Source organism: Anarrhichthys ocellatus, unplaced genomic scaffold (genome assembly GCF_004355925.1).
Source record: "Anarrhichthys ocellatus isolate YVR2014 unplaced genomic scaffold, GSC_Weel_1.0 scaffold26, whole genome shotgun sequence".
Taxonomy (NCBI): domain Eukaryota; kingdom Metazoa; phylum Chordata; class Actinopteri; order Perciformes; family Anarhichadidae; genus Anarrhichthys; species Anarrhichthys ocellatus.
In genome coordinates this window covers 4,017,176-4,043,879 of record NW_022280056.1, presented here as the reverse complement: position 1 = coordinate 4,043,879, position 26,704 = coordinate 4,017,176, and the positions used below count along the sequence as shown (strand labels likewise).

Below are 26,704 nucleotides of genomic sequence, written 5' to 3'. Positions count from 1 at the left end.
ACATCAGGTTTTCAATCTAGAGCCATGGCAACACGTCGTCACTCCCAACTCGACAAATACTTTACTTTATGCTTTAGTTGTCCTAAACCTCAAGCCATGACGCTCTACGTGCCCCTCGGTTTTAGACGTGTCAGTACACGCTCGTTAGTGTCTTTTTTTAAATAAACTTGCTTCACAAGAAGTTTAGGTTTAGGCAACAAAAACACTTAGTTTGTTTCTCACGCAACAAACGAATGACTAACGAGACTGACGTGACAAAACAAGTCAACGTTGACTTTTTGGTTTCAAACGGCACACGAACAGCCGTCTCCCATCCACCACAACCCTAAATAGACTTTCTCTCTCTTTATACTACGTCAGTCGCTCTGAGCGTCTAACAATGACGCGGATGGTTTTACATTGGAGTTAGTTGAAAGTCTTAAGCGTCTCATACAGACACTAAAGGGTGTCTGTGTGTGTCATATGAGCTGCAGAGCTGCACTGACACAGTAGTTGACGGGTTAGAAGTGAGAACAAGTCGGCCCTGGCTTCAAAATTCATTTTCACTGTTCTCAGATATTAAATCAACCAAATGATTAATGGAGGAAACGAACTGTCAGATTACTTAGTAAAGACGTTGTAGCAGCCATCATAGACATTTTTCCAAATGTCCAGTTAAATTAGATATGAAACCTATAAATCAAAGTAAATGAAGTTTCTTTATCCCACTACCAATGTTTGTCTTTATCCGTGACTCATGTAGTTTAAGGTCCAGTAAAAATAAATCCTCAGTGAGGAAGAACTGAAATAATGAACAACCGTTTGAGTTGAGCTGAAGTAAAGAGAATGGAAAGTGCTTCAGAGCAGATCATGCTCCTCATAACCCCCACCCCTCACACACACACACACACACACACACACAGTCCTCTCCATGCTGGCTGCAGTGATTAAATTGCTGACCCCCCCCCCCTCTCCCCTCATCAGATGGTGTGATATCCTCGTGTCATGTGTTGGAGCTCCCTCTCATGCTACAGGACAGATCAGTGCTGCGCTCCCACAAACATCGTCATCACAGATTCAGAATTTCAGACATACAGAATTACACAGATTTTCAGACACATTGTTAGTATTCTTTTGTCAGATTTGTGCTGACGTGCAGCATCTCACCTTTTCCCTCCCCCCTGACTCCTCTGACGTGCAGGGACCCAAATCCAACGTCAGCACCGGCTGCAATCACCCACAGTGCCCTTATGCTGTCTGGGAAGAATGAAAAGGATTGACGTCTTTCTGGCCATCTGCCGCCCTCCGATTCCTCTCCCATCCCTCACTCTCTCCTGCCTCGCCCATCTCTAACTCTTCTTTGAGAGGATTATGTGTGTTGGTATCTGTGTGGCTTTGTCTCATCAGCGTGTTCTGTAAGCGCGGCCTCGTGTGCAATGCGTGTCTGTTGCAACTTTTCCACCCAGTAATATCTTTGTCTGCAGGATTTTTCCTGCATCTTAGTCACCAAACACTGACGTGTGTCCCCTTTCAACTGCAAATCCCTCCGCCGATTGTGCTTAAGCAGCAGAGGAAACACAGGAGAATCACAGTTATTTTAAATAAATCTCTAAGATTTTATTACATACAATATACACATGAGCCGGACTTGTGAATCTGAGTTAAGACTTAAGGACGCAGGGAGGCAGCAGATGAAATTAAATTTAAAATGAAAGGCAGTTCAGTGGGGAGGGAGAGACCGATGACGTTATTTTACAGCATTTAAGAATGAACAATGAGAGTTAAAACTAGTAAATTTAAACATACGACTAAATCAAAACAGCATCTCGCCTAAAACTCGTCCTTTTAGACACCAGACCACAACGAGGAAATACAAACCATAGATGATATAGACAATATTAACATCAAGATGAGAGGTGATGTGCAGAAGAGCACCGAGGATGGAAATGTAAAGAGATAAACAGGTAGAGAATTATAAAAAATAACGTCTGCTGAATTTCTTTCACGTACGTGAACCTGTTGGTATTCTCAAGGTTATTTAAAGGAGTAGTTCAACATTTTGGGAGTTAAATTAGAAGATCAACACCACTTTAATGTGTAAATAAGAAGCTTACAGCCAGCAGCCTGTTAGCTTAGCTTAGCATAAAGACTCAGCTAGTCCTTGGCCCTGTCCAACCATAACAAAAACCCTCCAACCAGCATCTTAAACACTCACTACTGAACATGGTGTTTGTTTAATCAGCACAAAAGCAGAAGCGTAAAAATGACAAGTTGTGACTTTACAGGTATTTACTGTATTTGCTGGAATGTTTCTCGACCAGTGGAAATTCCAGGTATTCACTGCTCCCAGACAAGAAATAGTCCGGCACATAACATCCTATTAAAAAAGCCAAATTGTCATTTTTATACTTCAGTTTTTGTACGGATTAAACAAACAAAGTATAACGTGTTAATTAGTGAGCTGTGGAGGATGCTGGTCGGTGGATTTACTTTGAAACTGAAGCGTAACATCTATGTTCTCATATCTGCAAGAAAAGCGTCTTTCTCAAAATGTGAAGCTATTCCTTCAAGTCTAAGCATTTTCACTTCCTGTCAGGAAAATAAAAGTAGAGGAGAAGGAGCTGGGCAAAGGTCAAGGATCAACTGATAACTCGTGGTTGTGCGTTAAAAGGCTGATAACACCAAGATACTTTTCTCATCGAGAGCAGACTCACAATTCCTCTCCTATCAGGCAAATTTAAGGAAGATCAGACATTCAGGTTCAACCATGAAATGACAAAATCAAGACAGTGATGGAAGACATGAGTAAACTAGGGAAATAAACTCTCCGTTTAAAGCTCTGTTTTGCAAACCAAAGAGCAGAAGTATGGTTTTAAAGGGCCATCTCAGCATTTTAGTATCTGCGTATATCGAGCTCAAAGTGAGCGAATCGATCACTAATCCAACGTTCTGTTAATCAAGAGCAGTGACTCTAAACACGTCTAAGAGAAGTAGCAATGTAACCTGCCAGAAATCCAGTGTGGACCTCGAAAAGCTGTCGTAAAATGAAAACTAATCGATGGGGAAGCTTTTTTTTTGTTTTGGTGGTAAAAATCTGATCATGGCAGGTCGCTGTGCGGCATAGCCTGCCTCCGATCGTAAGCAGTGTCATCGCTCTCCTCGCCGTCGCTCGTTTCACCCAAGACCCTCTCTCTCTCCTCCTCCTCTTCGGTTTCGCTCTCCCGCCTCAGGCGCTCCCGTTCCCTCTCTCTCTCTCTGTGGGAACGAGGCATTTTGGGAATCTGAGAGGGCAAAGAGACGTGATGAGAACATGTCGAAGCCTTTTACTTAGAGACTAAAACAGTGGAAATACACGTGATAAATGAATACATCAGGGTTTGGAGAATCAAATCATCCATTGTTGATAACACTACTAATATCTTGTTAATATCAATACTTTATACTTCCTGTCTTCTAGATTCACACATTTTAAAGCTATAGGAATACACAAGTACAAACACTTCATTTGTTTGTGGAACTATATTTTGTTGAGAAAACACATTTTTGTTCTTTTTGTTTTGTTATTCATGTACATTTTTACCATTAAAATTATCTCCCACAAAATGTCCAGATTCAACCACATATTTCACCTATTTTCCAAGTTCGTAGCATCTCACTAAGAACCAAAGCAGGAGAGACAAATGTACACTGACTTGAGGGGATATAAGTCAGATGAAATGACACCTAAATACCTCGATTAATCATTGCATCCAGAAAATATTACATAGAAATAGTTTCTTTGGAGGATAAAGGTACCAAATGTCACTGCCCTGTCAAAACCATGTATCTCCAAAACAATACATCTTTTTAGATCATTCAATGGTCCCATTCATCTGAAGAATTATTCTTCACCCATAAAAGAACATTTTTTCCTTCAGTTGACCTGAATATTTTATTATCACTACATTTAGAGATACATGCTTTGCTTTGGACAGAATAAGTGGCTGATTTCGGAGTCCACTGTCTGTTCTGACCATCAGGCCTAATCTCCAAAAACATGACGTATCTCTTCTTTAAATCTAAAGTATTATTGCGTCAGAGAGGAACATGTATTCTGTAGCATTAGAAGCAGAAGAAGAAGAAGAAGTAGTTACCTGGTTGTCGTGGCTGGGCAGGGCGCAGTAGCCCGCCTCCGTCCTGTGGAGGAGACGCGGTGAATGAGTGCGGAAAGGCCGAGGGGAGTGGGAGCAGACGGAGCGCGGAGAGGGAGAGCGGATGGAGCGAGGTGATGGAGACCGGACAGAACGGGACGGGGAGTAAGTGATGGACTGGGACTGGGAGAGAACGTGGCCGTGGTGGTTTTGTTTGGGTGGGCGAGGGGAGCGGGGTGGCAGCTCGGGTGGTTTGAAGGGGACGATCAGGTCCATCTCCGTGAGGATCGGCGGCGGCGGGATGAAATCGAGCTCCTCCGGGTGGAGCAATTGCATTTCCGCCGCGTCGAGTTCGGCCAGCTCGGCCTTCGACAAGTGGTCCACGATCCCGGCGCCGAACGAGTCGCCCACCACATTGATAGAGGTACGCATTCTGTCACTGGGTGGACAAACAGTATCAGAGTCAACGGGGGGGGGAGCGGGATATAGAAGGGAGCCGCCAAAACCACCAAAACCTTTAAAAGTCTCCTCGCAAATGTTTCTGATTAAAAGCTCTGGAGCGTCACACACACTCAAACACCTCCACCTTTCAGACACCTGACTCACAGCAGCCAGTCGACGGCGATGAGCAGACTGATGTCCTGAGTAGGAAGCCCCACAGCCGTCAGGATGAGCAGCATGGTAACCAGTCCAGCACTGGGAATACTGGCGGCTCCCACACTGGCCAGGGTGGCAGTCAGACTGGGGAGGAAAGAAGGAAATAGAGGTGCTCAACACTTTACATTGCCTCACAACTTTTGTGAGACGCTGCACTTGAACACACCACGAAGAATGCAGGAAGTAGACATGCGTGCATGTGTTCTAAACCTGCGTGAGAGGAAATTATTAAGGCCAGTAGTGCGTAATATAAAAACACGCAAAGCATTGCTACAGACGGAAAAACACAAACAAACCAGATGTAGTTAAGTCATTTCTGTTTGTCAACTCTGTTTCAGAAGAAGACTTTATGATGCCTGAGGGGAGATTCTTTATTTTTTTCACTCTGCTGTTAATTTTACACATTCCACACACACACGCACACACACACACACACACACACGCACACGCGCACACACATGCACACGCACACACACGCACACGCGCACACACATGCACACGCACGCACACGCGCACACACACACGCACACGTGCACGCACACACGCGCACGCACACACACGCACACACACGCACGCATGAATGGTGAGATGTCAGAGCGATGAAAGATTAATATGTGTCATTACATACTTGGATTATAAAAAGGAGAATATGTTTTATAGAAGCTAAAAGAGAAACCAGACCGAATGGTGCTCACCAACTGCCTTCACTGCTGATTTAACTTTCTTAGTCAGCCGATTGTAGAATAGAATAGAAACCCTTTTTATTGTCATATACATACACGAAATTTGACCTCTGCATTTGGTGTGTCCGAGCCCTAAAGCGCTCAGATACTACTTGACGTTGGTATAAAAGGGAATCTGCCAGCTGATTTATGTGACGGAGCCACACTGAATGAAGTCAGTGACAGTAACAGCACAGAAATCTGACGTCCTCCTACAGATAAAATGATCTCAAAGTCTCAAAACACGAGTCTGAAATGGGTCGTGGCAGTTTTGGGAGGATGAAAAAATAAACATTTTCCAACCTCCGTCTGAAAATTCTACAAATAAAATGTACAGTTTAATCTCACAGAAATCTGATACACGTGACATTGTATCAGGAAACGTTATGCAGCGAGCAAGAGATCAGCGTCACTCTGCGTGCAGACGTGACGACTTCAGGGATAAATGAGATGAAGAGAAATGAATTTCATGAATTGTGGTTTTGTGGTTTTTGCTTTAGCTGATAACAGCACAGCGTTATTTCAATGGTTATTTCCACGAAACATCTTTACCACGTGTAACAGGTTCTACAGGTTCTCATATTCCTGAGAATAATCGTTTGCAAAGTTGAATCCTTTCAAACATCACCGTGTTATTGCACCAGTGGTTTAAAAAGTGATCTGTCACCGCAGTGTAACCGCCTGTAGGATTACCAGAGGGTTAACATAGATTTACAGGGTTACTTTAACATTATCATAGCAACAACCTTCTCCATTACAAAGATACATGAAGTCAGTTGTGTAATACTATTTTTAGATGTCCTGAATCGTTTCTAGTACTGAATGACTCAAAGACGAAAGACAGAAGAATTGGTTTGAGACGTCCTCACCCCTCTCCTGACAGTGATTGATACACAAGATACTAGACAATAAACTGACACTTGAGAGCCATACTGACACGGTGTAGAAGCAAAGTCAGCAGCGTCTCTTCTGTCTTAGGAAACTCTCTTAGTTCCAGGATCCTGATGACAAAATTTGATCAATGATTCATTGAGTCTGTGCCAAAGACTGTAAATAAAAAGTGGACGTAGTCACCGTGACGTCACCCGTTGGTAAGTACGTGCAACGCTGGTATGATAGAGGTTTCTCAAGAAGAAAGAGGTTTACTGACAAACAAAAGACACCGGATCTCTCGATGTTTCCTGACTTCGTTTTCATATTCAAATCTTTACCACTCAGTGGAATGCTGCTCGTCATGACACGTTTGCAATTAGACGTATTATCAGTTCATGTTGGTCCCAGATGTGAGTGTAGGCCATTTGTAGTTTAGCGCGTGATGCAGTTCATCTGATCTCAGAGCTCTGAGATACACGTCAGTCCTTTCTGACAAACTGCAGCGCTAATTAGCACCCCGCAGAGACTGGAAACTGGACCATCGCAAGATTTACACAGCACATGTGGATCTTATTCTAGAACAACTCCACCACAGATGATACAACAGAGCTTTTGAGAATTCGATTTTGGAATTTGGCGGTGGACTGCTGTTGATGAAAGACATAAAGTAAACAACTTCAAAGTGCTGAGTTTCATTTGTGACCCACGGCCGCACACAAGCTGAGTCGGATCCAGGCGGACTGGTTCCAATCAGACGTGAATGTTTAGCTGCAACCTCAGAAAGGGGAAATCTTACTTCCTCACTGCAGGACTTAAAGATGTCGGTCACGACTACATATTGTTAAATTAAAGCACACTGCCTCAAACTGATGCAGGTCACATGAAAATGTGAAGGAATTTTGTTTAATCTGGTTCCCAGGAATGTTGTAAAATGCAACCCGTTAAAAGTGGCATTAAGTTAAAACGGTTACAACTGCGTTTAATGTTTGCAACAGCCAATCAGATTGCTGAGATCATGTCATGTGACTTTCAGTTGGGTACTAATAAGACCTCTTGTTCCCTTGTGATCAGCTGATGGTGAAAACAATAATGTAAAAAAAAATAGCTTGTTGCATGGAAGTGTTGTGAAGCTTCGTATGCGTTTTAAATGTTAATATTAAAGGTGCTAAAAGGTGCTGAAGGAAGAAAGAAAAAGAACAACTCTTCAGTGAAGTAGAAGACATGTAGTGTCCAGCAGCTACACTTTTTAATATTTGCACATTGATAGATTCTGGATTAGTAGATCAGCCTTTTTTTAAAGTGGGAGAGCGATATTTACACTAAGATTTTGTGATTTTTGTCTTCCTTATCTTCTTAGAACGAGTACGACGCAACAACATACAGACGTTAGTCCTCTTATCGCTCTTTCTGTAAAAAATCTCAGTAGTAAATGTTACGCAGCCAAGTCATGGTCCGCAGTCCACGGGTTGGGAACCACAGATTTAAGGATCTAATATAAAACTCTGTGTGTACGTTTGATTGTATTTGAAATGTTTCTAAATCAAAATAAAGACAGAAACAGGGAAACATCACAAGAACAACCACCATATGACCTTACCTGACAGTGATGATCTGTCCGGTGTCCAGGGCGATGTCATTCATCTGGGCGATAAAGATGGCCGCCACGGCCTCATACAGCGCCGTGCCGTCCATGTTAATGGTGGCTCCGATGGGCAGCACGAAGCGAGTCACGCGCTTATCAAGCTTCAGATTTTCCTCCAGGCAGCGGAAGGTGACGGGTAACGTTCCTGCACTGAGAGAAGAAGAAGGCACCACACGATAATAAAAAAAAGGTGCAGACGGACAGAGAAGAGGCCAATGTGTTATAAAATAGGTAGACAGGTGGTGAAAGACAGAAGTGCAGAGGTGAGGAGCGAGGTGTGGGGGTGAAGTTGGGGTCGAGACAAAAAGAAAAGTGGAAATTTGAGTCGGCCGACAGCCTCCTGACAGCTGGTGTAGGCCACTGTTGCAATCCTCCGACATGTGAATTAAAGGAATTTGATTCCTGGCCCTGCTAAGCTCGGGTCATAATATAATTAGAGAAAACGTTGATAGGATTACCCATTTTCACTAAAGCCTCAGTAATGTGCCAAAATGACAGTTGGTTTCAGCGGCGATGCAGACTCCCGGGCAGGCCGAGCCAAGCCGAGCCGAGCCGGGCAGGATACGGCGGGGCCAGTGTGGCTGCTGACGACTAATCCCAAAAGGCTTAGACATTTACAACACTGGATCTGTCTGACATGGACTTGTCCATGATAGCCTGTGCTTACACACATTTGGCTTCCGTTGTCCTGATTCGTCTGCGTAAATACTAAAACAATTTCGCCCTCAGCCGTTTCAGATTGAACCCAAATAGCTGAAAAGCGAGCAGCAGGCTACGCCGATCAATCACAGCAGCTACTGCAGCTGCTCGAGGGATAGATGTTGAAAACAGAAACATGTGACACACATGTGTTAACACATGCCCAAACAGAGAACCTACACACACACACACACACGCACACTTCCTGCAGGCTGTCCTACCTGCTAGCAGTGCCCAGAGCTGTGATCCAGGCCTGAAAGATCCCTTTGTAGAAAGTAAAAGGGCTTTTTCTGGTGATAGCGAAGAATATAGCAGGAAGGATCAAGCCGCCGTGGATTATCAGGCCCACCATGACGGTCACCATGTACATGCCCAGCTGCCTGGCCACGATCTCCAGGTTCCCGATGTCTGCGATCTTCCCCGCAATCAAGGAGGCGATGCCGATAGGAGAGTACCTGAGAACAGAGTTAGGACGACACATCAGAGCTGAAATGATGTCTCTATGAAGGGCTCGTTTGCAAAAACACATATCTCTGTTCTTATTTATTTACATCTTTTTTTGTGTTGTATTATTGTTGTAAAGCAGCAAATATTCAAATTTATCATTTATTGCTTGAAAAACGATTTAAATAATGAATAATGAAACTTGAAAATGAAAGTTGAGGATGCTTCTCATTTTCATCTTAGTTGCTAAAAAGCTCATTAATATTAGTCAATTCATTATGAACTATTTTGATAATCAATTATACGTAATGTTTTGGAGCAAAAAAAGCCAAATATTTTCAAGATGTTTCATAATATCACTTAAATTTTCCCCACTTTTAGAAGACTTAACGATTAATGATGAGAATGATCATTAATCACGGCCCTAGAAAGCATATTATCTGGCACCTGGAAGCATTTATCAGTTTAAGACTCGATGAAATGTCAGGCCAACACCTAACCCGTCTTCATTGACTGTCAAAGGAAGACTTTTCTCTTCGGAAGGACGAAACACATTCTTGGATCTCTGGTTTCCAGCTTTGGAGTGCAGTTGTTCCCCTCCATGAATACAGAGCGCTGTGTTAAAGTGTGAATTAAGTCGGTGTTCCCCCTCTAACCCTTCCTCCCGGTCCGAGTCAAAGTGGCGGGCCTGCTCTTCTCCCAGGTCAGCTGCGTGCTGCCCGAACGCCCCGAGCCTGGCATTCACGGGACAGCTGTTTGCCGCAGCATGCCGTGTGTATGATTTGATGGATGTCTTCCTCGTATGATACGTGTTTTTGTATACACTGGACTCTGGTGTTTGGCGAGCTCCGTGGGCCTGTGAGTAATCTGTTTATACTGTGAGAGTGATACGAACAAGGACGCAATTCCTTTGGTGTCCAGCTGCACATGTAGATGTCCTCGGAGGGCTGCTGCAACACAAGCATCCTGCTGTTTCTCTTCCAGCCCCCCCCTCCATCGTCCCCCGCTCTGAGTGCCACTACTCTGTCTTTCTCTGCGTGTCCAGCCGGAGTCCTGCGAAGCCTCAAGGAGTGCACTGCTCTCTGAAGACATGCTCTCACATGCATCTTTCCACGTCCCGCCGTCCCTCCCACCCGCATCTGCTTTCTGCCAAAGTGCCTCCACTGCCGTCGGTGGATCCATTACATTTTGGACATCTTCCACCCCGACTCCCCTGGGAGTCCGCAACATTGTTCCGGGCCCCGACTCCCTGCTACTCCCCAGCATACCACGGACTCCAGCCATGTGCCAGGGAAACCCTCGCTCTCCTCCCATCTGTCCGTGTCCTTCACTAACACCCTTTCTCCCTCTTCATCGCCCTCCTCTTCAGTCTTCGATGTCCCGACACTGGGGCTCGTTCCCACAACATGCCTCGTCTACGCCTTATCCATCACTGTCACTGACCTCTGTGTGTGGTATCCTCAGAATGTCAAAGCAATGCGAACAAAAACAGACACACATGTTGTGCATGCTTGCAGATGGGTGCACACAAACACACACGGCGGGGGGGGGGGAAACAAGACACTGACCACATGATCATGGAAACCATCGTCATGATAATCTCGTTGAGGATGTTGAAGAAGTCACACATGGTCTTCCCCCGCTCGCCCATCCTGCTCATGCAGATCCCAAAGGTGATGAAGAAGCCGATCAGGCCTGGAGGAAGACACAAAGCAGCGTGTCAGCGGAAAACTGGAGGGGAAAGCACCGTGAGTTAGGAAATAAAAGCGGCTCTCGTCCGTCGCCTCACCGAGGACGTTCATGCCCCATTTGTACTCCAGTTTCTTCCTGTTCACTAAGATGGGCTCGGTTTGGTTTGTAGCCGGGACCGGCAACGTTTTCAGCACCGTCTGAACCTGGAGGGAGACGTTTCAGAAGGTTATTCTCTCAGTTTGCTAAACACAATTATCAGACACGATATGACACAGAAAGAAGGTTCATAGTCCCTAAAGCAAGAACAAGCATGAAATACAAAACATGGCTCAGGTGGAATTCATTTCCGGTGCATTGAAGTAATTTGGTCCATTCAGTAATTTGACAGTTCATTCAATAAGATGAGCTGTTTTGTTTGTTGTGTTTATGTGGCTATAATGTGTATAAAGAAGAACAGCCAATGCTTATTCTAGTCTTAATATGAATCATATGATAATAATTCACACAGCAAAACCCTGATTTTGTAACTCGTATTGTTCGTGAGCAAATAAAAGCTTGGCAGCGGCGCAAGAAAAGGCCCAACGGGGAACAAAAGATTCTCACATGAAGAAAACAAAAAGGGAACTTTATTTTTTTTAAAGACGAGGGACAAGAGGGTTAAAAGGGGAAGGACGATTCCTTCCTGCAAAAGCAATTACGCCTTTTTATGACTTCAATGAATCCCCCGATGAGACAAACAAAAGAAGCAGTAAAACAGAGAAGCAGACAGGAGAGAGAGAGAGAGAGAGAGAGAGAGAGAGAGAGAGAGAGAGAGAGAGAAGTCTGTAAGCTGGTGCTCAGCGGTGCTCTCAGATGCCCGACTGTGGTAAATAAAGATGTAGCATTACAGATGTAAAGAGATTAGCAGCAGCAGAAGGGCTGAACCTCAACCCGGTCCGACACAGACGACTACTTCTAATCATTCAGACACACACGCATGGCAGCGCTAAGAGAGGAGGGGGGGGGGAACTGGATTTGGACAGAAGAAGTCAGTCACATCGTGATTGAGAACTCGGATTATCGGTTAAAAACGATCAGCTTGGATAAACAGTAGTCGTCCACCATTAGCTAACTGACCGTTACTGTAACTGAAGAATTCAGACGGAGAATCACAATCTGATTTCAGCTGGTGTTCAGAACAAAGTGCTTCTGATGTCTCACCTTTTTATCGGGTTATTATTCCTTTCTTAAATATCCTTATCGCTCAACACAGGTTTCGATTAATGATTGTTTGTGTTGTTTCATTTCCATCTCAGTTTACGGCTTCTTCTGTCTAAACAGCAGTAATTCAAACTGCAATGCTATTAAATAAAAAGAGCCTTAAATGTCATTGTTTTATTCTAGGAGCTCTGTTTGTATTTGCTTTAATCAAAACTTCATTTTTTTACTGGACAATTCCACTTTAAAGGTCACACTTCTGTAACATGTACATGAACAGAAGGCAGCTTTGGACTTTTTTGGTCCTTTTTGTGGTCGAAACCCTTCGAGTTAAATCATCCTCTCACTCATCCCAGACACATGCAGAACAACTTGTGTCTGGAGTTTGGAGGACGACCAGATCCTCCAGAGAATCATTAACAACTCTCTGTAGTTCCTTCATTCTGTCAGACCGCTCAGTTAATACTTTCTGCTCTGTGGTGTTTTTTTTTGTTATGTTCACATAAAAAGGTCTTTCCAATAGTTAATGCAATTAAAATATTAGAGTTTGGCTGACAGTTGTTGACAAATCAATCTCAACTCACGGTTAATTTAATGGTTGTATTGGAGCTTTAGATCAGTGGTTTCCAACCTTTTTTGCTTGTGAACCATTTAACATATGTACTTGCAACCCTCCATCACAATGTCTTTGAGATGTGAGCACTTTAGTCAAAAATAGATAGTTTTCTATAATTAAGTCTTTCATTTGACTTTGTTTGAGGGCCAAAGTGATAAAACACAACAGTCATTCTTGAAAAAAATATCTGAGAAAAGTCGGAATGATGAAACATTATTATGTAGCAGAATTTCCTTCCCCAGTATTCATCTCACGTCCCCTTAGATTCATCTTGCGACCCCCTGTGAGGGTCCCGATCCGCAGCTTTGAACCACTGCTTTAGATCATATCACATGATCTTCATTATCACAGAGTTTGATGCTTAAATTTACTTTTTTCTGACCACAACAAGGACTTCTCGTCAAGTTCGGCTTAAAAGCTGAGCTCCGAAGTTCCTTCTTGGGCTTCCTCTGCTGATGAAGATCATGTGATATGATCAAAAGCTCCAGAAAGCAATTAAATAGACCTTGAGGTGAGATTTTGTTTTATCAACAGCTGAATGAACTTTGAACCTACTGAAGTGTACTGAATGTTACTTCTTTAAAGCTTTTTGAACATCATCTTCAGGATAAATGATGCAGATTTCATTACAGGATTTATAGCCTGACATACTTAGAACTTCAATCATGCTGGACCAGTACTGGCCAACTTGTCCTTTGTCCCATATCTGCTACATTTGTATTTTGATGCACACCACGCTAAAGTCTGCACGAATAAAGACTAATAGAATGGTTCTAGAGACACGTTTCAGATGCTGAGGCTACCTGTTGGAAGCAGGCCTGCACCAGGTTCTCAGGGAAGAGGTTTCTGAGCAGGTCCAGGAAGGCGTCTATACTGCTGACCTCCTGGTTCTTCGGGGCCGAGGTTGACGATTCTCCCCTCAGTTTGGGGTTCCCCGGGTGGATCCCCAACACCAGGATGACCCCGAGGATGGCAGCGATTACAGTGGTGGTCATGTAGTACACCATGGCTCGACTACCCATCCTGCCACTGGAGCGGGCGTCTAGACCAGCCAGCCCTGAACGAGACAGACGACCATCAGTGTCATCATGTACACAAAACTGCTCTTAATATGCTCACTTCAGATGGTTAACTTGTGTACAGTTTCCATGATGATATTTAGCATTTTAGTGTTACACACATATTTACGTGTTAGCGTTTAGCATGCAATGTTTTGTTAGCCATAGAACCAGCAGTACATATAAAATGCTAACATAAGAATGTACATTTAGCATGTTATGCTTACATTTAGCATGTTACATTTAGCATTTTCTCTTGATACCATGTACAGTTATCATGGTAATATGCAAATATTTAGCATGTTAGTGTAACGAACAATGAGTTGAAAAGTTGGAACTCTGAATGAATGTCCAATATTTGTGGACATATTACACTCTAAGAGAAAACATTACTTCCTGTGTGTCTGTGCTTGCACGGGTGTGCAGGGACACACCTGTGATGAGGCTGGAGATGATCAGAGGCAGGATGAGCATCTTCAGCACCCTCATCAAGATTTCTCCAGGGAAGGAAACCAACGTGAGGGCGGAGTTGTCCTTCACCGACATGTAACGCAGCAGCATCCCAAACAGCACTCCCATTACAACACCTGAGGAGAGGAGAGGAGGTGATAGGAGAGGAGGGGAGAGGAGAGGAGATGAGAGGAGAGGAGGGGAGAGGAGAGGAGAGGAGAGGAGATGAGAGGAGTGGAGGGGAGGGGAGACGAGAGGAGTGGGGGGGAGGCAAGGAGAGGAGAGGAGAGGAGGGGATAGGAGAGGAGGGGATAGGAGAGGAGGGGAGAGGAGAGGAGAGGAGGGGGAGGGGAGAGGAGAGGAGTGGGGGGAGGCAAGGAGAGGAGAGGAGAGGAGGGGAGAGGGGAGGGAATGGGGGAGGAAGGGAGAAAAAAGGAGAGGAGAGGAGCAACGTAAATAAAGGAAGGGGAGAGTTTCAATAGCAGATTCTGTGTGTTCTTGGTTAACTGTAAAGAAAATTAAAATGTGTTCAAATTATCAACCAAATATGAGAAATATCTAAAACTCTGTAGTTTTAACCACATGTTGATAGACCCTCTAGTTTCTAGTTTTTTTGAGGACTCTACTTCTTCTACTTCTCTTCCCTCGCAAAAAAAAGTGTTGTCTTACATCTGACATGTAAGACCTCTGACTAATGAGATCCGTCTACTTTGATGTAAACGTGTTTAAATCTGGTGACAAATGACAGACAAAAATAACTCACGTCTCTACTTTTTTCTTTGACAATGTAGAAACATACCAGAGTGTTTACAGAGGAAGACTAAAGACAACAACGAGCCACAGACGTCTCATGGGACAATGATCGCAGACTCTGTACAAGTGTGTTTATATATATATATATATATATATATATATATATAGTGTGTATACACACTATATATGTATTCTGCAGCACAAAAGGCTATTTTTACAACAATAAAACTGACCGCAAATGGAATTAATTTTGGGATGTTAAATGAGGAGAGTAGGGGAGAGGTGGGGGGGGGAATAGGAGGAAAGGAGAATAAAAGAGAGGAGGGGAGGCAAGGAGAGGAGAGGAGAGGAAAGAGGGGGAAATAGAGAAGATGAGGAAAGGACAGGACGGGAGAGGAACGGGGAGGAGGAGAGGAGAGAAGAGGAGATGAGAGGAGAGGGAATGAGGAAAGGAGGGGAGAGAGGAGGAAAGGAGAGGAGGAAAGGAGGGGAGAGAGGAGGAAAGGGCAGAGGGAAAGGAGAGATGGGGAGAAGGAAGGAAGAGAGAAAAAAGGAGAGGAGGAAAGGAAATAAAGGAAGGGGAGAGTTTAAATAGCAGATACTGTGTTCTTAGTTAATAACTGTAAAGAAAATGAAAATGATCAGCCAAATATGAGACATATCTGATAGACCCTCGTTTCTAGTTTTTTTGAGGACTCTACTTCTTCTACTTCTCTTCCCTTGCAAAAAAAAGTGTTGTCTTACATCTGACATGTAAGACCTCTGACTAATGAGATCCGTCTACTTTAATGTAAACGGGTTTAAATCTGGGTGACAAATGACAGACAAAAATAACACACGTCTCTACTTTGCAGGGCCTTTTCTATACAGAGGACGTCTCATGGGAAGATGATCACAGACTCTGTACATCAAGTGTGCGTGATAATATTTTCTGCAGCACAAAAAGCTATGTTCTGAACAATAAAACCGACCACAAATGGAATTCAATTTGGGACGTTAAATTAAGTTAACCAAAAGCTTTTTCTTCACTTTCATTCTATTTTCTTTAACAACTACAACACAGCTTTCACCAGCTAATGGAAATGTGCTGCAGTTACACACTGAATAGCGTAATAATAGAGAGTTTCACGGTCCGTGCATACCCAAAACGGTGAGTGCCAGCAGCAGGTTGTGGGTGTTGCGGCTGCAGTGGCCTGCATCTTTGTACGCAACGTCTGTGTTGTCATCTCGCTGGCTTTCCTCTTTCTCCTTCTTGTTTGTGTTGGACTGGTTGGCTGTCGACTGGTTTGTCATCCTGCCTGTGGAGACGGTGGGATGAGATGGGGTTTAACTGCTGCTGGGGAAAACAAAAAAACCCAAAACATGCTTCAACATCCTTCAGCACACGCTGGCCTGCACAGCGTTCAGTGTTGGTTAAAGATGTGCTCTTAAACTGATTCATCAAATGTGAAGACGCTGGATTGTTTATAGACTCATCTTAACAAAGCGTTCGTCCCCAGTGGCTAGTGAGGGTTCACATAGTTGCCATTCTGGCTGGCTGACTTCGGCTTAAAAAGGGGGTTGAGGGAAGACCAGGAACAGGAATGTCCTTTGAGCACTTGGTTTGGGTTCATTAGGGAAGTAAAGACGCACGACTGCAGACAAACCAAACACAGCAGGCGATGACTAAACAGGACGTAAAGAAACAACTCAAGAGACGTAATCGTCTCTCTCTAAATGGAAACTGCTAGAATGTTAATACTACACAATATGGAGTCACTGATATTGCAGAGATATAGCTGATGAGTGAGTCAGTTAGGAGCCGTGAGATGTGGCCTCTGGCTGTCTGACTATCCGTGACCGACGGGTCGGAGGGGAGGTTACTTACTGGTGGAAGACTAAGAGCCTGCAGCCATGCGAGCTGCTGTGTGAAGCTGTACTGAAGGGAGCAGCGGTGCTTTGATGCTGAATGCTAACAGCACTTCAACATGCTCACAATGCTAACAGGCTGATGTCTAGCAGGTACAATGTTTACCATGTTCAACTTCTTAGTTTTTTGCGAGTTAGCGTTCTACATTTGGTAATTTGCTGATTTTGACTGAATTTGAAGGTATTTGGTTGTAAATAAAGTATCAAACAAATGACAAAATCGCAAAATTATGACATGATGATGGCGCAAAATGAGAGGTCCTGAGGAGAACAAGACTATTTGTAAGAAATTTACATCCATCAAACAGTTATTGAGATATTTCTCAAAATCACACATGTAATCCGCATGGTGGTGCTAAAAGGATTCGTCGTCTAAGAATCATATATTTAGCTTTCACGGCGGATCACTTGATCACTTGAGAATCACAGATCTTGTCAGGCCTCGAGTAATGTGTTCTGTAATGAGTCTGGGGAGGAAAGAGCACGGACCAATCAGCATCCTGTGAGGAGAGTTCTAAACAACAATGGGTTTCTGAAGGGGTTTAGATGCATAGATGCTATAATAGCCTCAGTTATATCAGAACTGGAGAGTATTTTCTCCATTGAAGGAAGAACAAAGAACGGCACTGAAGGCTAATTTCAATGGAAAAGATGTTTTCACTATCTCCCAACTGGCTTCAATAAGGGTTTGATTTGGTTTGACAGATGGTCCATCCAATCACCTGCCAAGTATTTTTTTGAAAGCGCCTGCACTATTCCAAACAGTTTCTAATGACGGCTTCTCAGATGGTGTAACAAACCATCTGGCGGGTCAGATGAACCATAAATATCTTGATAAGACAATTTTCTGCAAATCCAACTTGTAGATATATTTCACTGGATAAGTGAAGCTTTTGACCTGCTGGTGGCGCTAGACAACAAGTCAAGGAATTACTGAAATCATTAGGATTCATCCTCTTGACAACTTGAACATTTACAGTATATCCAGTTTCATTGCAATCCATCCAATAGTTGTTGAGATATTCCACTAAACACCAAAAACGTATGGTGAGAGATGAAAAATCAGGGGATCACCAACGGTTTAAAGACTCATCCTCTGGGGATCATGAATGTTTGCAGAAAAGGTCATGGCTTTCTATCCATTGGTGGTTGAGCTATTTCAGTCTGATCCAAAGTGGTGGACGGTTCAACCGACAGTCATGCTTAAAGCAACAGCACTGGCATTGTTAAAAAAGATAATCTGACATTGATGAAATTCAAGTTTTGTATCTGTCTGAATGCAATTCAGCAGCATAAATAATCAGAAAGGATGCAGCTAAATGCTGAAAAAGGTAAGTAACATCAACCTGATTCTTCTACTTATGAAAGTCCACATCCATCATTTTAAACAATCACCCTAAAGCCACATCACTTCTTTAAGTTCGCAAACAGCCAGCTCCAATAAACACCGCCAACTGTTACTAATCATCCGTCAAAGTCTATTTTAGCTCCTGTGTGGTAAGGATTGCTATGGAAGCAATCAAATTTTCCTCCGTGGCAAAGTCATCACCTTCAACACGAAAGAAAGAGTCAACCAATAAGAATGTGTCCACTGTCCAATAGCACGTTTCTACTCAACGGGGAACCCACCGCCAACATCTCTAAACATTAATCGTATATAAACACATCTTGAGAGCGGCGCAGCCGTGCCAAATCCTTGTCAGAAGTATGAATGTCACATTTACAAACAGTCTGACTCAGTGAGACAATCGCAATCAGACATGATTATAATCCATCAGCTGAGCGGATAGCATTTTCTGCAGCGGTGGGGAAACAGTTGCAAAAAAAAAAAAAAAAAAAAGTACATTAGACAAGGGGATCACAAAAAAATGTAACCTACTAGTTGGTCTGCTGTCACGCTTTCACCTCCACTCTCCGGCCATATCTCTGCCCCCCTTTCTAGTCTATGCAACAGTCGCCCGTCCTGGCACAAAGACAGATTGCCGGCGTGATCTGAAATTGTATATTTTGGGGGCGGAGAATGTCCTGCTAGGTTTCAATTGCAAAGATATAATCCTCGGTGAGCGGAGCGCGGAGGAGAGGAGGGGGAGGATGTTCCACTGTTACAGTCTTCACAAATCCTCTTTTCAATCCTTATGTCATTCTCAGCATCAACATTGTTTGGTAACATCAGTCGACCACGTTCGAGATGTAGCTGTCTAATAGGGGAAGGGATGGGGGGAATCACCCAAAACAAACCTGGTGGACAAACTCAAAATTGAGGTCAAAATCAAGGCGTGGTAAACGCTGCTTTGCTTAATACTTTTGACAATGCGGGTAATTCTGTTCCAACATGTACGGAAAAAGGTCATGAACTTCCTAATATACGACTGGGTATCATTTAAAAAATGGGAATGCCAGTACCCTTGAATGATACCAATACCAATACCTACAACAGTTCCTGCTGATATTGCTGTTGCAGAAGTGTACCGCCCACCCTCCGATTCCCCCCCAAGGTTAAACCTGTTACGTCAGCACTGTTGCCGCACTTCGCGCTGTTTGCACCATTAGCTGCTAGCGGCCGGCTCAGACATCTCTGTGTTCAGGGCCGTGTGCAGGCAGGCGCTCTCGGCTGTATGGGCGGTAGCTGCTGCGACTTTGCATTAAGTCGAAGAACTTTTGTGGTGATTGGCTACAATCAAAACCATGCATTTTCTAGATCCGTGCACAAAACAGAACAATCATAGGTATCGTTCGATTTGAGTTTCCATGCTACTTGGTACTGGGTTATTTCGGGCCATACCTTCAAGGTATTGAGATAAGATACCCAGCCCTGTGTACATGTGTAAAGCAGTCACACGAGTCACAGTAAGAATAAGGATGATTAAACCTTAGTTCCCTGAGCAGGTCAAATGGAGGCCCTGAAATAATAAAGCAACAGCATGTGTCCTGCGAGGAGGGCGTCACAGAGGAGTATAAGCTGCAAGGACACACTCAGGGACCTGAAGCTGCTCTGCAAATCTGTCTTCCTTCCCCAACAGGCAGATTATTTTCCTGCTCCAGGAACTGTCAAGAGCCGCCTCAAGACGAAACGTAGCTGGCCTCGAGGAACCAGCTCCAACTGCGCTGTCCCGATGGCAATTACAACTGAGGGAAACAGAAACTATTTACAGCCTTGTTGGGTTGAATTTCACTCCTTCATTTCTAACGACTTGCTTGAAAAGTACTTACCAAAGTAAGGGGATGCAGTTTATAGGGACGCAGAAAACAGATGCCGACAGAGAATCAGAGCAACAGCCAGGGGAGGAACGAATGGTTGCAGACACGACTGTTACATCATATTACTGCCCAGCATCCCAAACAAAACACAGCAACTAAATTCAGCGAGTTCAGACTGTTTGGTCAGGCAGCTTAGAGTAAATCCTGGATTTCGTAGCAACATGACACAGGTATTACTACTCTGCCAGGTAGGCTGTGGACCAGGAGACATTCCCCCTTTGAAGGGAAGCCCAGTCTTTGAGAGGGAGCTTTGAGAAACACATGTTAGTAATGAGAGCTGAAAGCAGGGGTTCAAAGTGAGTCCAGCTCAGGGGCAAAGAAACAAGGAAGCAGCTCCTGCTGGCTTGGTAGTGATGGCGTAGATGTTTTCGTGCCCTCGTGGGCCAGACAGAAAAGTCTCCCACAGTGACTCTCTAAGTGAAGCAGACTGGATAAACATCAGGGTCCTCAATGTAAATACTCTCAGTCCATCAGCCGTGTGATGGCGACCTTATGCAGTGCGTGATAACCATCACAATCAGCCTCCACACGCAGTCATGTACTTACGACACATCTTCTTAATCGTCATGGTTTCCGGGACGGCCGGCCCACCGATAACAGAATGAGTTAATCTCCCCGAGGAGAAGGCTCTTTGATTGCTGTAAATGAGCCCAAGCTGCTGGAGATGGAGGTGCACATACCATCAGAGCAGCACACGACGGACTACCTTGGTGCTCCAACAGTCCGGCTGTTAAAGGCTTGTCAGTGTTAACCCCCCCCCCCCCGCCCCATCCTCATATCCATATTAACGATCCAACCAGGTCACCAGCCAATCGCTGATGTGGATTCAAGAGATCAAACAGATGCACGTTGGCTATACATACACTCATACCTCCCCCTCCCTCCAACTCCGTCTGCCTGCCTCTGATCTGACCTCAGATATTACAGGAAGTTTCCATAGCTGTGATAGAAATCAACACAAAAAGATGACTGTATGTATTCTGTATGTACACCACTTATTTAGCTGATACTATTAGCTGATACGCCGATTAATACACATCTGTGGTCTGGCTTCAACTATTCATTGTGTGCATCAGGATTATGAATCTAATTTTAAACAAAATCATTCTCTGTTTCCAGCTTTTCACGTGAGGTAATTTGCTGCTTGTCTTTGTCATAATTCATCATAAACTGAATATCTTTTGGTTTTGGACTTTTGGTTGAACAAAACAAAGCATTTGAAGAAATCACTTTGGACTCTGGGGAGTTATGATGTGCAATTCTAAAAAATAATTTACATTTCATAGACTAAACGATTCATTTGGGGAACATAATTGTTCCCTAAATGCAATGTTTTTTAAAATCATTTTAGACAGTTTAACAGTATAAGAGAACATGGAATTAGTGGAACTTAATATGCTGCCAGTGGAACATCAAAATGACCAAAACAATAAAAACTTGACATAATTGATTTTACCTTGAGATTATTATACGTTCTTTATATTTACAGATCAACACTAAACTGCTCAGTGAAGAGATCTGTAAATCGACACGTTGTATTGACATGTACGTGTGTTTGTAACTTTGTGCGGGTGTCTGTGTGTCTCAAAGGATTATTTTCAAGGGTTGATTGTTTGGTGTGAGCTTTGCAAAGGGATCGAGATATAATCCCCCCGTCCCCCCCGCCCTCCCCTCGTTCTGCAGAGGCAATGCTGCACTACAACACACTCGTCACATATCAAACACGCATACAGCTGGAATTAATGCAATTAAGAACAAATAAAGCACAATAGACACCAACTAGGGAATGAATACTGCACTTTTAAAAGCGAGCAATTTTAGCATGCACCTTGGCATTTTCAAGTCATATTGTCATTTTTTCAGTTTTAATGCAGTTTATATGCAAAACATAGTTACAATTAGTAGATATTATTCAACCGGCAATTAGTTCCTCCAATTAAATTTGGGTTCCTCTAGCTGCAGGTTCCTTACAGATCCGGTTCTCCATCGGTAAAATATTCTGAAGTCTGTTTGTGTTTGCTTGTATCGACAGTATGGAAGCAGAACAACTACATGATTCTAGTTGAATCGGAACACATTTGCTATATAAATATCAATAAGGGCGCAGAAACATAACTTTCTCTCTCTCTCACACACACACACACACACACACACACACACACACAAAGATCAAAGCAGAGCTGCATCTAATTCCTCCGACATATGCACAACTGCCACAAAACACGTGTGATGCTTGGCTTTACCAGACTGCTGCAGCAGGAGGTTGAACAGTGCGTATTAACCCTTTCACTGAAGGTCAGAGTCAATCAGATGTGGACGACTTGGCTCCGTCGTGACCACACGTGGGTCCAATACGTGTCCTCACTTGTTTTTACGCCTTACGATGTATTTGCTGGCCAACTTTTGACTGAAACCATGAAAACAGATCACATGACCGGTTTTGTTTTGGGATTACACTTTTACTGGATACAAACAGACGTCATGGCCGGAGCTTTAAAACGTCTGTCAGTCAAAATTAAAACTGAAAAGATTATGAAAGGAATCAGATTTTGTATCAAAGTCAAATTTGATCAATTCTGTTAAACAAAACAGTTTGCATTGGAGAAGCTGGACTCATCAAATGTTGGGGTCAATTTTTGCTTATTAAATGACTTAAACTTAATAAATACATTTTTTTGATTTTCTCTAATTGATTAATGAAGACGGAGCCAGAAAAACCTTCAGGGAACAGATTTGTGTGTGTGTGTGTGTGTGTGTGTGTGTGTGATTGTCAGTATTTGAGATTGGAGGGACATGGAGTGTGAGTGAGAGAAAACATGAGTGTGTGTGTGTGTGACTTACTCTGCATCTGTGTGTGTTTCCACACATGTCAGACCCTCCTCCCCCCTCCTCCCCCCTTCTCTCTCGGACGATAATCTGAGTGTATTAATCTGTTGTTTGAACTCCTTAAGCACAGACTATCACATCTGCTCTCTTCACCCTCCTAAAGCTCTACTATTTATAAACTTTCTCCCCTCGCCTCTTTTCTTTTCTCCCCTTCTTTCTGTTTCTCTGCAGCAGGACTGAATTTCACACAGCTCATTCCCTCCGTACAGTAAATCCATCTTCTCATTTGGCCAACAGACGCCTTGGAAACTCTTTAAAGCGGACGGACATGCTGAAACAATGCTGATGATAACTGATGTAGGATGTCACAGGTCGCCACATGTTCAAACAGCAGGTTTAAGAAGGGAGAATCAACAGTTAACTTAACACCAATAACTTAACACTCATTCAAAATGACTGCAAGCTGAACAAATGTCTCCAAGCCAATAATCAGGAGAGATTGAGCTCCAAACAATGAAAGCGATCCAGCCTGAGACACCAAACACATCAACGCTGTCAAAGGTGACGAACGGTCCGAACCATGTGTCAGCTGTGAATGAATGGGAGCACGCTGAGGGAGGAGGGGGGGGAGGCGACCGGGCTTACCTGCTGTGTGTCGCTGTCTCCCATCCGACAAGAGCGAGGCATCGGGAGAGGACACGGACGAGAGGAGGGACGCGGAGACGAAGAGGGAGAGGGGACGGAGAGTCTTTGCGTCATCTGAGAAAATTTGCAGATTATTACAACAGCTTGGTGCTCTGAGCCTCCCCCTCCCTCCCCTCTCCCTCCCCTCTTTCTCCCTCATTCACTCACTTCCTCTCCATCACAGCTTTTTTTTAAATTAACCTTATTTGAACTGTTTGTTGTCAGTGATACGGGAATGCAGGAAGTGATGCAGGAAGCATGCTCTCACCAGGGAGTGGGGTAGTTAGGGACCTCCACCATGAGCAGAGGTGATGGTGGTGGGTGTGGGGGGGGGGGGGGGGGGGTCATGATGGTTACCCTCCCTACCACAGGATGGCGCTATGACTCTGCACTGAGTGGGGACATCTGCACACTTGCCTCCCCGAGAGGGATGCTTTGACAGGTATCGGTGTCAGCGTGGAGGCCCACTTGGGTGGAGCTGCGACATACTGTACATACAAGGGCCCCGAGCTTCTCCCACGAAGCGTGACACTTTATCAATACGCAGAATTAGAAAATAACTGGGGAGGAAGTTGAGTAGTTTCAGGTTTGCCACATGGTGCTGCAGCAGGGAAGAATGTCGGGCCTATGACTGGGCTTCATGAGCAGGAGGCCGGGATTGATTTATGAGCACAGCGTCTCAACTATCAAATACAATGTTGTGTAACGACGGGCTGACTCCGTTGAGGCCCTTTAAATCCAAACTTAACTCTCAGTGAGCGGCTCATTCTTTCATTACTTCAGGCCTGTTGGGTCTCAATAAATCCATCGAACCTCGTCGTATGTTCTACTGTCGGCGCCTCGTTTCCAGATGTTTGGATCTGGATCTTGGTCCTCCCTCTTGTGTGTTCGTGAAGCCTGTCCTCTGTCCAGGTCCTCGTGGTGGACGGCAGGTTGAGAGGTTCAGGTCTCATCTGCTTGGGAGACACCTGGAAGCTGCTCATGAAAGTCATCTATATTTTAGTCATCCTCATTGTGTACTTTATCATGTTGGTCTATTGTGTTCACTCTACATCTAGTGGTTGTCTGTCTGTTCAGGTTTCTTTCCTGATCCGAAGCGAAGCTCTAAGGACAGATGTGTTGTATGCTGAACAGACTTTCTAGTTCCATGATTGATGTAAATAAAACTGACTTGACGTGATACTTGAACTTCTGTTTTGATGTCATCGGTTGCCGAGTCTGTTCTAATTTTAATGCATTTACCAAATATTTAGGTCAGAAAGACATTCATAATGTCAGTAATTTGATCATTTGCTGGGAAACACTTTACTTTAACGCCCCCTATATAGCATTAATAAGTAGAACATGAACATTTAATAAATGTTTATACGCTATATTGTAGTTATAATGAGTGTATTAAGTATTTGTCTCCTGTGAAGTCATATGTTATATTGTTACAGCTGTATTTTACTATATTGTCATTCATTATCTGTTTACACCAGCATCCACTTACAGGAGGAGTGATGATTGTTTATCTGCTCATAACCACATTACTGTGTTATACACGGAAGCCGGGAACGTTTTGTTATCTTCTGTCTTCTCGGGATCACAGGATGATTATGGAGAGTTTGAAAACGAGCGTCTGGTTCATTTAATCACATTTGATTTCAGCCTTAAAGATCACAACTAACTGAACAGTAGTTTAAGACATACAACTGTAATTTAAACCTTGAATTACTTATTTATTCGCAGCTGGGCTAGTCTTCTGAGAGGGCTGATCTGAATGCTATTTCTAACAGATACACCTTAATTAAAGTCTGATGCGTTGATCAATAATGGATAATCCTTGAGCAGACAGTTTCATCTTAAATATGCATGCTGATTTTTGATAAACATTATGAGAAGAAAACTTTTAGTTTTCTCGTGATAATGGTTTTATTATTTCATCATCTCGAGATAAAGAAGTAAATAACTTGTGATCATGAGATAACAGCAGTAAAAAAAAGCACGGCTTCCCGAGTTATAAACCTTTTTCTTTTATTTATAAAACTGCTTATAAATGCTAAATTGGTGGATTAGAAGTAAAGTCCTGCCATTTACTGCATCCGGTTTACTATCCAGCACTACTACTAACAAAAATACACCTCCACGCACACGCAGAGCCACACACACTGTAACACACCGTGTGTCCCACAGGGGCGACAGATGGAGAGGGGCAGGACGGGGACAGGGGCTCGTACAACGGGGCCGGTGCCTCCATTGTGCAGTAGGTGCGCTGTAAGTCTATCCTCTACTAATTGCCAGAGCAGTTCAAACACAAAGTCTGCCTCTGAAATCCAATCCTGCGGGGTGTTGTACAGTGAGTAAAGTTTACAATGTGTAACATTTTTCCTCTGGCAAGAAAAAAGGGACAAAAACGCGGCTCATGGAAGAGGGCGAGGGGGACGCGGAGGAGAGCGAGCGAGAGGACAGTGGGGTGGACCAGTGCAAAAACACAGGGAGGCAGTGGATTGTGTTGCCGAGTACGAAGACGTAACTGTAAATAGACCATTCACTATGTAGGCTGCATGTCTCATCTCGGGGGGCCGTCCAGACTGCAACGGCTCAGTGACAAGTGAATGACAGTGGAGCCGCCGTAGGTGGATGGAGGCCTGTAAGGAGACACTGAGGGGGGTGACAGATAAGGAGGCGAGGACGAGTGATTGAGAGGTGATCTGTGGAGGGAGAGAAAGAGAGAGAAAGAGAGAGAGAGAGAGAGAGAGAGGCGCTGTAAGAGGAGAGGGATCGGGGGGCAGACGATGTAAACAAGTCGAGCAGAGTGTGTGCGCGGCGGCACGGTGGCGTCCAAATAGACGACCCGACCGGCTTCTACGCCACCGACGCCACACAGAGCGGAAAATCTAAACAGACAGACCTGGAACGGGGGCAGACTGCCAGTAATGCAGCGCAGCGCCAGTCTGCGTTTTTTGCACCCATTGGAAACCTGTTTCTCGTTAAGCATTAAACAGAACCAAACTAAAGTCCTCCACTCCCCCTAATGAGGGGTTTGCAGCTCCGACGCTCTCGTGTTCCCACTCCCTCCCAATCCGTTTCCCCAACGTGAACATTCCATACACTCATTTTAGTTTCACGCAGGA

At 44.0% G+C, this 26,704-nt stretch overlaps 1 protein-coding gene across 2 annotated transcripts; it reads right to left on the bottom strand.

Moving 5' to 3' along the window:
- Window positions 1-122: 122 nt before the first annotated feature.
- On the bottom strand, window positions 123-23,618 carry slc1a9 (solute carrier family 1 member 9). 2 transcript variants are annotated; one of them, XM_031862144.1, is made up of 11 exons: window positions 23,550-23,618; window positions 16,055-16,210; window positions 14,144-14,296; window positions 13,455-13,708; window positions 10,936-11,041; window positions 10,715-10,841; window positions 8,924-9,157; window positions 7,959-8,153; window positions 4,716-4,850; window positions 4,113-4,548; window positions 123-3,260 (listed from the first exon to the last, which is right to left on the bottom strand). In XM_031862144.1, the coding sequence occupies exons 2-11, from the start codon at window positions 16,203-16,205 to the stop codon at window positions 3,078-3,080; spliced, it is 1,974 nt and encodes a 657-aa protein (XP_031718004.1). In that variant the 5' UTR covers window positions 16,206-16,210; window positions 23,550-23,618; the 3' UTR covers window positions 123-3,077. The 2 variants fall into 2 exon arrangements, with proteins under 2 accessions (XP_031718004.1, XP_031718003.1); XM_031862143.1 differs by lacking the exon at window positions 23,550-23,618 and adding an exon at window positions 20,625-20,646.
- Window positions 23,619-26,704: the final 3,086 nt, after the last annotated feature.

Excerpts from the sequence above, each read along its gene's own strand:
- slc1a9 (XM_031862143.1), bottom strand. The coding sequence starts at position 20,646 with ATGACGATTAAGAAGATGTGTC. Across the intron at positions 13,709-14,143 it reads CATCTCCAGCCTCATCACAG|GGCTGGCTGGTCTAGACGCC; the intron begins GTGTGTCCCTGC and ends TGTCTCGTTCAG. Across the intron at positions 3,261-4,112 it reads TGCCCAGCCACGACAACCAG|ATTCCCAAAATGCCTCGTTC; the intron begins GTAACTACTTCT and ends TTGCCCTCTCAG.